This window comes from Archocentrus centrarchus, chromosome 3, assembly GCF_007364275.1.
Source record: "Archocentrus centrarchus isolate MPI-CPG fArcCen1 chromosome 3, fArcCen1, whole genome shotgun sequence".
Lineage (NCBI taxonomy): Eukaryota > Metazoa > Chordata > Actinopteri > Cichliformes > Cichlidae > Archocentrus > Archocentrus centrarchus.
The window spans coordinates 15,203,032-15,213,965 of record NC_044348.1 but is presented as its reverse complement, the minus strand read 5'-3'; the positions used below and the strand labels follow the sequence as shown (position 1 = coordinate 15,213,965).

Here is a 10,934-nt window from a genome sequence, read left to right as displayed (position 1 = left end):
AGGTAGAGCCGAGCCATATGGTATGTAAGAAGTGCCCATCAAGCCATTCCAACTTGTGTGAGGTACTTCAGAAAGAATGGAGTGAAATTTCTCCTGATTGTCTCAAACAACAGATGGCAGGAGGGCTACAGGTCTGCAAGGCTGTGATTGATGCAAATGGACAGACACATTTGACAGATACAATTATTATTTTGACTAAATTTCCCATTTACTTTGCAGCTCCTTTGATGAATAAAAGTTTGAGACTTCATGAAAAAAAGTGAAGTTTTCTGTGTGAGTCAAACTTTTGGGCAGTAGTGTATACCATAAATAATGTATCTGACCTCTGGAGGGTTTAACACATTGATCAATGTTCAAAAAAAAAAAAAACTTTAAACTTTTGATTAAGTATTCTTTGAAAGATGGGAAGTGGGATCATCTCTGCAATGGTCTTTGCTAATAAGTCCCATAGGTCGCACCTACACTACTTGACCTTTGTGCACATCCATTCAGTATTTATTCCAGCACTCTTTGCACTCTGCAGCCTTGTGCTATTTGATTCTTAAGATAAACAGTATGACTTATATATGGATCTTACAGGGGGGTGTCTTTACTGCACTTTCTCTATTTAACCCTTATTAACAAGGTTAGCTGTTTTACAAAGTAGACCTTTTCTTGTATGTACACAGTGCATACAACAATAGTGTTTTGTATTTATCCATCACCATTCAGCTTTGCTGTCCTTGTTTTTCAGCTGTATGTTATTCCATCTTCTAAAACAAAAGGTTATTGAAACTGAATAAACATGTTAAGAATAAAAAAAAATCTGAATCAACTAATTTCACAACTAAACATAAAGCTCACACCACAGTATTTAGATAGCTGCATGTTCTTCTTCAGACACTTTCTTGTCTTCTGCAAATTTAATTTGATTTGTGCCAAGACTCATGTGTGTGTGATGGACACAGTCCATAGTTTAGGGGTCGAAACATAAGTGTACAGACACACAGGAAGTCAAACAAAATCATCTTGTTTAGGCAAAACCTTTGCAATCAGTGAGTCCCTGATGCTTTGTCCTTTTTTACCAGTCCCACTATTTTTACTTGAGCAGTAGAAGAGAAAGGGTGCCGGAGAAAATATGGAACAGCTCATGATCCAAAGTATGCCACGTTATTTGTCAAGCACGGTGCTGTTATTGTTATAACTTGAACATGTGTGGGAGCTGGCAGATAAAGTGTTTATGGATGATTTTAACTAATTATGGAAGCAACAATATGGATGGAGGTATGCAGGAGTATTCTGTGGAATCAGACTGAGCCAAATTCAGCAAGGCATCCCCACTTGGTCCAACTTGTTGAAGATCTGACACAAGACAGAGGGACTCCATGACGTGATAGAGTTGAAGGTGGCTTCGGTGAATGCCGGTGTTGGATCATGTCTGTGGGACACAGAGTTCAGGTGCTCCCTAATGGCCAGTAGTTTATGCTCTTATCCAGCACATGATCCATCACAATTCACAGGTTATTGACCGTAAAATGACAAATGTAACCTTGAGCATAATATGGGTGAAGACCCATTAGGTGACCACTGTGTGCATGTTTCACTAAAATCTGATACAGAAGGAGTACTGATTCTTGTGAAAATGGAAAAGTGCCCGTTAAAAACAACAACTGTGACCGTGACTTTGATCTTTGCCTTTTGCACAAATTGGGTGATGACCCACTGAGTGATCACTGTGCGTGTTTGAATAAAATCTGACCAATACTGTTGGACGAGCAGCAGTTCCTGTGAATTGCAGACAGACAGATGGACAGAAGGACGCCTCAGCAAGACTTAAGCTCATCGGTCCTTTGACAAAATGAGCTAGAAGTTACTTCATAGAAGCTACTTTTAAAGCCCTTTTTAAGCCCTACTTTGGGCAACATGTATTAAAAAGGCATTGTGTTTTACACAAATATCATTGTGAACATACTAATTAAAGCCTTTATTGTAAACTAAATGTGCTTAAGTACAGAACCTACAAATCAAAACTGTCCCAATATTTATTACTATAGTGACCCAAAGAGCTAAACCAGTAATATAGCAGTACACTGTAAACTTAAACCCATAAATTGTTGTAAAATATTCATAACTCAATTCAGCTGATTGTTTGCTAATGATCAGCTTTGTTTTTATTACATTCATAATCTTTCTAACCTAAAACACTGAGACAAAAATATCCCCACCACCACTATTGGAGTATAGCAGAATACTGCCTGTGTGCCTCCTTGCACTTTGTTTACGGTCATGTGAGTCATTAATGTTCAGACTGTAACCAGCTCATGATTCTTTGTTTATTTTTCATTTGTGTTGCACACTGTGGGGAATTAAGATCAAAATAAAATAATTTATTAACGAAGTAACCAACAAAATTATAATAAAATACAATTATTGTAAGGTTTCTCATAACACGGTCCTCACAGGCTTCCCAATGGTGAAGTGATGCCTTGTTAGAGCAGACTAAACTGACTGAGCCATCTGCACTGAGCTGCAAATGTGGTAAACCTGCACATGGCCTTCGTGGGAGAAAATTCACTTTTGATAAATCCTCCTTAGTCACTGCAAAATTGCAAGACAAATCTGTTAAACAACATAATTACACTATACACTACCTGACAGTTGGGATTCTGATCTCCTGTCTTCCCCCATGTCATACCTTTGTACCTGAGCCTACACTGCCATCTACTGCTTTTGGGTATAAAATACACAACAGAGGGCCTGAAGGGTGGATGAGGTGATAGGTCAAGTGTTGCATTCAAGTTCCATTGTATAAACCTAATAGCACCTCCTTTATTTACTACATTCATATTTCAGAGAAACGTTGGGGGTTGATTGAAAACGTCAGGAATAAGGTGAGACATCTGTATTTCAACGAAGAAAATATCTTCCAGCTTCCCAGATCTGGAGCATCTTTCCATTAAATACACAATATAGTCACTCTTGCCAGTCCTTTGTATGCAGAGTTTTTCATGCACATAAAACATTTTGGCATCCACCAAAGAGGTCTTGTGCTTCCCTCTAAAGAGAATGGGTGGTTTAATTGACTCAAGCTTAAAAATACAATTTTTTTTCTATCAAATGGCCAGAAATAACAGGAAAATGCGGACGCCTGTGAAGTAAGGCAGCCCAGTCGCGCTTACCTGCACGGTCACCCCTGAAAGGCCCATTTTAAACTGCGTGTTCAAAAGTGTCTAATATTTATTGTTTGTATTATATATGTGTTTTACTGTACTTTGCACGCTACTTGCTCTGTTCTCTTAAGCTTGTTGCCCTCGTTTCTCTTGGTTTCTCCAGTAATGGCTTTAAATGTTATTCTTTTATGTTTTATTGTTTTTAATGGCTGATTTAACATCCGGAACATTTAATGTAATGTTGATAAATGATGTGCGTTATCTCAGGGGAAAAAACAAACAAACAAATAAACTAATGTTAGTAGGTTTTGCATTCAGAGCTTTCATTAAGAAATAATTAGTCAATATTGTAATAAATTACATTTGGCGCTCTGCATTTCAAGGGTGTAACCTCTTATTGTATTGTGGGTTTTTTTGTTTTTACTAAAAGCTTTACTTTTAATGAGAAAAGGCAGTTATAGAAAAATAGAGGGCAGCCAAGTGCAGTAAACACACCGATTCAGTGTCATTTGCCACAGTGTAACACCGTGACATGAATTTACCAGATCAATATCAATCACCAAGTGTGGCGAACCTGTAAAACACTTATAAGCTTTTGTTTGCTCTTATTCTCTGCTACTCAGTCTGCTGCTTTTATCAAAGACAACTACAGGCTGGGAGTGCAAACTACATCCCCAATTCCAAAGAATGGTTTGTGATGCTGTAACGCTGCATAAAGCTGAAATTTTAAAAAAAGGGATGCAGTGATTTGCACATCTCATAAACCCATATTTTACGGGTTTATGAGATTTAAAGAAAAATATTAGCTCATTTTGAATTTGATGGCAACATGTCATAAAAATGTTGGGATTTTTGCCATTTGCCATTGTATAGCATCCTCTCTTCTTTTAACAACACTACTACTCAGTTGGTCTCTTTTGGCAACTAAGGAGGCCAATTGCTAGACTTTTGGGAGAGGAATGTTGCTGCTCAACAGTCCTGGGTCTTCTTTGTTATATTTTTAATTTCGTGATGCTCTAGATGTTTTAAGTTAGGGAAAGGAGTGGGCTGCAGGCAGGCCAGTTCAGCACCGGACTCTTCGACAGTGAAGCTACGCTGTTGTAATAGAAGCAGTATGTGGTTTAACACTGCCTTGCTGAAATATGCAAGACTTTCTCTGAAAAACCTGTATATACCTTTCAGCATTGATGGTGTCTTTCCAGATGTGCAAGCTGCCAGTTCCATCAGCACAAATGCACCCCCATGCCATCAGATATGCAGGCTTTTGAACTGAGCCCTGATAATAAACTGGCTGCTCTCACTCCTCTTTAGTCTGGAGGATGCGGCGTCCATGTTTTCCAAAAAGAATTTCAAATTTTGATTCATCTGACCGCAGAACAGATCGTGTTCACATATGGCTTCTTCTTTGCATCATAGAGCTTTAACCTGTATTTGTGGATGGCAGGGTGAGCTTTGTTCACAGACAGTCATTTCTGGAAGTGTTTCTGAGCCCATGCGGCGATTTCTATGACAGAATCACGCCTATTTTTAATCGCAGGCCTGCCTGAGGGGCCAGAAGATCACAGGTATCCAATACTGATTTTCAGCCTTGTCCAGATTCCTCCAGATTCTTTGAATCTTTTGACAATATCAGGTACTGTAGATGATGAGAAAGTCAAAGTCGTCACAATTTTATGTTGAGAAACATCATTCTAAAACTGTTCCACGATTTGTAGGTGCAGTTCTGTGTAGGTTGGTGAACCTTCGCCCATCTTTACTTCTGAGAAACTCTGCTTCTCTGAGATGTTCTTTTTATACCCAATCATGTTACCTACTGTTACCAGTTAACCTAATTGGTCATAAAACGTTCCTCCTGCTGTTTCTTTTTTAGTACCACTTACTTTTCCAGCTATTAGATGCCCTCCTCCCAACTTTTTTGAGGCATGTTGCTGCCATCAAATTCGAAATGAGCTAATGTTTTTCATGAAATAGCCAAATGTCTCATTTTAAATATTTGGTCTCCTATTTTATTCACAATAGAAGTTCATGAGATTTCTGAATCGTTGCATTCTGGTTTTATTTATATTTTGCACAGTGTCCCAAATTTTTGGTAATTGGAATTATAGGTTCCTACTTTCCTTTCACTGCTTTTAGAAAATTACTGATCTGTTTAATGTTCACTGAAGCACCAACAATATGCAGCGACATATTCAGTTTCCTTACCTTCAACCAGGTATTTTTTGTAGCCAGTTTAGTAGTGTTCAGAGCACCTGGATGTTGTCAGTTTAAGGAGATCCATCCCCTTTTGAATGCTACATATGACTAAAAACTCATATACTTAATAAAGTGGAAGATGGATGGCTAATAATAATAATAATAGTTGTAGTAGTAGTAGTAGTAGTAGTTGCCAGTTATATTCCCTCTCTGGAGAATTTCAAATCGTCTGCTGCTCAATATTTCCAACAGCACTTGAATGCAGCTGCTCTAATCTGGTCTAATCTGAGCAGGAGCATCACCAGATGAGCAGTAACATCTGTGGATACCAGCTTTCCCGTTCAAGTGAAATTAATGCGTGGCTGTCATTTTCTGGAACAAAATGTCGATAACAACTTGCCAGAAGGTTACTCTTATATCATGCTCTGTTCTCTGCATTTCTCTCTTTCTGCCCAGAATGCTTTTGCCCCGAGCGAAACAGGAGATGGGGCAGCCTGAGGGTAAGACGGCTTATCAGATCATCATCCATCCATCTCCATCCTGCTCCATCTCCAGTGGTCTTTTTTTTTTTTTTTGGTGATGCTGCTGTTGTTATTGCCAGCTGTTATTCTATACAGACTATGCCAGGCTTACAGGCCCCATCCTTCTAGTTCACACAAGTTTCCCAAAATGTTACACTATACAATGGATAATGGATTTAAAAAAAAACAACAGTAACATATTTTGAAGAGCATGTATTTCTGTTGCTAAAATGAAATGGACGTGCACATTTAACACTTCTCTGCACTAAATCTGAGCAATTGGTGTTGCGTTGTGTTACTGTTACTTAAATTTGATTTCTTGTTAAGCATGAGGCATTGTGTTAACAGACAGTACTTAAGAAGCCCTTATTGTCTTATTTTTAATTGGACTTATCTTAATACCAGTTTCACACAGTGAGAAGCACATGCCTGAAGGTGCTGTCAAAATGGATCAGTCATCACACACAGCGGGGACACATCTTATGAGATATAAACTGGAAGTGATTTCACACTGGACCATAAACAAGAAGAAATGCTAGAGAAATATGAAAATTAAATCTTAACATACTGCAGTCCAAACTAGAAAGCTACTGTGCATCGGGCATTATTCTTAGATATTATTTATACGAGGAATGAGCCATTTAGAGGAGAAGTCTAGCAGCACAACAGTGTGAAGAACTGTTGTTAGTGATTTGATTTTAGACATTAGGGTACAGTTTGCCTTTTTTATAGGCCAGTTGTATTAAATGCAGTCATTTTCACAGCCTAACAACAACGTGCTTTAGGTTCACTGCACGTCTTCGGTTAGAAGCAACAATGGGTGGTTACAAAATTTACTCAAACAGTAACCACTGCTGGCCAACAACCTAAAGAGACTAAATATTTCAAAATGTTCCTACGCAGATATTGCCATGGCAGTTTTCCAGACTGCTCTGTGTGCTGTGTTTTGGACTGTTGTTACTGAGCCAATTTATGCCCGCTAGAAGGCGCAGACAGTATGAAGCCCTTCATGCAGTCCGTGCTTGCACACAAATATAGAACTGCAGACTTTCCTCACAGTTTCTTACCTTGTTGCTCCAAACAGAGACCCTCTCTCTTCTTTACAGCCACATTCAGATGTGCGCAAAGTTAAGGAAAGTAAACATTTTTCCTGTCTGCTAGCTTTTCATGCCTGCAGGAGTCAGTTTTCATCTGATAAATGGGAACAGCAGCCTGCTGTAATGCCTCGTAATGTCTAGCTACCACAAGAGGCTGTTTTGCTTGTTTTTCTTGTTTTGTTTTGTTTTGCTTTGGTTTTTTTTTCTTTTTTTCGGGTACCTTCTCACTATGCCGTGAAATCGGAAATGATTGTTTCTCTGTGGGACAATTTTAACCAGCCACACAGCCATATATGACTGTACACGTAGTGCTAGTTAACTACCACACGGGGGCAGCACCGAGCTTGATTTTAGATAAATGCTAAAACAGGCTGATTGTCAGAAGCATCAGCAGGCCTGTGCAAATGCTGCAAACATCTTGAAAATAATGCCGCTGCAGACTCACGTTTCTGAAATAGAAATAACTAAATGTTCCTTTAAATAAATAAGTAAAACATCCGAATTTAAGTATTTCATTTTACCCAGAGCTTTCTGAGCTGCTTTGACCTTATGTCTTTGACATTGTCCTCAATTATGGATCCCATCCGCATGAATCACTTCATTCATCATTATAAAACTGGATCGCTTTTACAAATAATCTGTTGGCAAAACTGAGCTGAAATATATGAAAGTAAATAAATCCTTTAGGATTGTGAAAACAAAATAGAATTAAATAAAAAAAAATTCAAGACATCAGCTGTGATATTTAAAATTGCTTGGAGATTTTATGGATAAAATAACTGTCACTACTTAAAGATACAAGAGGTTTAATGTTTGAGGATGGACTTCCTGTGACATATTTTTCAGGGGAAGTTTGCTTAATGATTGTCTTACTGATCGAATGATTGTTTTTGCAGTTGGACCTGGGTTCTACCCTCCTGCCATGCGCAAGCTGTCAGTGCCTGAAGACCCAGAACAGTGGGATGTGGACCCTCCGTATTCAGTGGCACACAGTCTGGAGAGGATGGCAAAAATAAAAGGCATCAGACAAGGCAAAAAATACAACCTGATGGCTCAGGTGATACCCTTATATGGCTTTGGGATCCTTCTTTACATCGTGTATATTATCCATAAGGTAATTTCCATGGCTGACCTGTAGGTATGACAAGAAGATTCTACTGTTTACATAGTGTTATTAACTTCCTGCCGTGCTATCGTAATGATAATAAACTTAACTGTATGCTAAATTAATCTAATTATAATCATGTTTATGCTCACAGCTGACATGTAGGGGGAAGACTAATAAATCAGGAAAGTACTCTACAGTAACCATGGCAAACAGGAAGAGTACAATTAGTAAGTACTTCCAGAAACGCAAATCACTTCTCACCTAGTGCAATTCCAAAAACTTTTCTCTGGTACCTTTAACAGGCCCATAATGATACAATTTACTACATTAAAGGTACAAAATACAGTATTACACTATTCTGAAAGGAATTTGAGCTTCATTTTGTATCTAATTTTACACATGTACACGTAATTCATATGCACTATATCTACAAAGTAGTGCATGATATTTTAACATTAAAACAATGTTGTCTCTTGTAAATTGTGTAGTCACTGATAATGAGCTCGCCAGGCTTCAGGAGAGGCTGCTGCAAACAGAAGCGATGATGGAGAGGATTGTCTCTAAGAGGAGCAATTGTTCTGAGAGGTAACACTTTTTTTTTTTAAACCAACTTGTGTTTCGCTTCCAATATCACTGTAGGAGTAGCTTCATATTGGAATAAATTAGCTCTGAAGTGGCAAGAAAGATAAAAATGTATTATTTTCTTTTTACTTAAGCAATTATTATATAAAATGGCTATAAACTACATAAATAAGGAAGAATTAGTTGCAGAATACATCATTTTTGGACATTATTTGGACAAAATAATCATTTTAAGCAGGAAAATAAAAGCAGAAAGACCCCGTCATTAATCAGGAGTGATGTGCCCTGACAGTTCTAGCTTATCTCTGTGCTGCTCTCTAGTGGCAGACGAAGGAGGAGTAAAACCACAACTTCAAAGAAGGAGGAGAAATTACTTAGGCAACTGAGACAGATCACACAGCTGATGCAAGAGGGCCGACTGGAGGGAGCCTCCCCAGAGATGGAGGCTGAGATGGTCCCATACGGTGCAGACTGGGAAGGTGCATTTGCTGAGTTTGTTACAGTTGTGGATTTTGCCTTCAGTAATGAATTTTAATTAAATTAAATTGCTATCAAATATTCACAGTGGCTGTCTGATGATGTCTCTCTTTGTACACCAATGCAGGCTACCCAGAGGAGACATACCCAGAATATGATGAACCCTGTCCCAGACGTGGACTTAAGACAGTTAAACTTGAGGAACCTCCCACACAGCCCACTGCTGAGGCCCTTGCAGAGAGAATGGAGCAAGAGGAGGAAGAGGTTATGGCAAGGAAACTCTCCATAGTGAAAGAGGAAGATGAAGATGAAGAAGAAGAGGAGGAGGACACAGAAGCACAAGATGAGGAGGAGAATGAAGAGGAAGAAGGGGAGGCATTAGATGAAGTTATGGGAGCAGAGGAAGGCATAGAGGAGGACGAGGAGGAGGAGGAGGAAGAGGCTGAGGCAGAGAAAAGGCATTTGCTCCATCCTCCATTATCTCAGCCTGCTCCGGGAAGAACACCAGTGAGAATTGGTTTGGAGGTAAAGAAAGAGCTGCAGTGTGGTGGGAAGAAGCAAATCAGCTTCAGCGACCACAGAGACGTCTTCCACTACCCTAAAGAGGATACGTTCGAGGACGGGGAAGAGAGCAAGGACGAGGAGGTGGAGGAAGAGGACGAGGACGAGGAGACAGAGGTGGAAGAAGAGGAGGAAGCTGATGAAGATGATCCAGTGATGGAGGCAGAGAGCCTGCAGTTCAGCTGTGACGGCAGTTCAAACCCAGAGGAAGAAGCAGAGGAGGATACAGAAGGAAATTTTTTAATGTCATTGCCCACGGAGGGCAACAGTCGTATCCATGCAGATGCATCTAAAGACGTCGGGGTGAGCGGACTGAGGATGCGGAACAGGAGGGAGACATGAGGAGTTTTCCCGCATCTGAAATGAGTTTTAAAACATACAGTGAACTTCGACCTGTGTTTCTATTTCTTCCTTATATGTTTAAACCATAAACCCCAAAATAAACAGAGGCATGTAGTGATGTTCTTAAGTAACACTTTTGTACAAATAAAAGTTTCCTTTAGCACAAGTGCCTCTGATGACTGTAATGCTTTGGGTTTTTTTACATTTTCACTCACATTCCCAGAGGAAGTATGCCTCTGCAAAACACTGACACAGTCAAAGTGTACTCTTTCATTCAGTTTCACACTTTTTCTTTCAAAACAGTGCATTCATTGTATGATGCATGCTACACTCAGTAGTCTGATTAGTCTGACATCCACTGACCACTTTTAAGGTCAGTGGATGTCTGCATAATAGTCCTTGCCCAAATCTTCAGTAAGTCGGGTTAATTGAATCTTCTGTGTGTGTGAAAAGCTTTTAATGTAAAGGACAGGAGGGCAAGTTTCCAGATACTGATGTCATCTAAATCTTGATCTTGGACACCTGCAAAGTTTTGTGTTGCACAGTTTTGGCGCTTTAAAAGAATCTGTCCAGATATCTGACAAAGTACTTTAAAACTACCTTTCTAGCCGCATATCCAGGACCAGCTTCTGATGTGATAACACACATGGAGGCACACAAGGTGAAAACAATACTAACCTCTCTGTAGCTGCTGGTAACCAGAAACTAGCAATAAACTTGCAATTAGATCATACCAGCCATTATGCCACTGACGTCTCTGGCAGCACAAATCTTTAAAAAATACTGTATGCACTGAATAAAGAGAATTCATATGGAAATTAAAAATACATTTAACCAAAAAAAGGGAAATGGAGGCATAATCATGATCAGCTGATCAGCCACAATGTTAAAATCGCCTGCTTAA

The 10,934-nt window shown here is 39.2% G+C and overlaps 1 protein-coding gene across 1 annotated transcript; it reads left to right on the top strand.

Annotated features, from left to right (window-relative positions):
• The first annotated feature begins 5,668 nt into the window (after window positions 1–5,668).
• Window positions 5,669–10,131, top strand: ric3a (RIC3 acetylcholine receptor chaperone a). Its single transcript, XM_030726092.1, has 6 exons — window positions 5,669–5,842; window positions 7,857–8,074; window positions 8,220–8,295; window positions 8,557–8,653; window positions 8,972–9,129; window positions 9,255–10,131. The coding sequence occupies exons 1-6, from the start codon at window positions 5,725–5,727 to the stop codon at window positions 10,028–10,030; spliced, it is 1,443 nt and encodes a 480-aa protein (XP_030581952.1). The 5' UTR covers window positions 5,669–5,724; the 3' UTR covers window positions 10,031–10,131.
• The last annotated feature ends 803 nt before the right edge of the window (window positions 10,132–10,934 follow it).

What these genes read in the sequence shown, in the direction of transcription:
- ric3a (XM_030726092.1), top strand. Translation starts at nt 5,725, where the DNA reads ATGTCGATAACAACTTGCCAGAAGGTTACTCTTATATCATGCTCTGTT. An exon ending in TCGTGTATATTATCCATAAG is followed by an intron (nt 8,075 to 8,219) that starts GTAATTTCCATG and finishes TTATGCTCACAG; the next exon opens with CTGACATGTAGGGGGAAGAC. An exon ending in ATACGGTGCAGACTGGGAAG is followed by an intron (nt 9,130 to 9,254) that starts GTGCATTTGCTG and finishes ACACCAATGCAG; the next exon opens with GCTACCCAGAGGAGACATAC.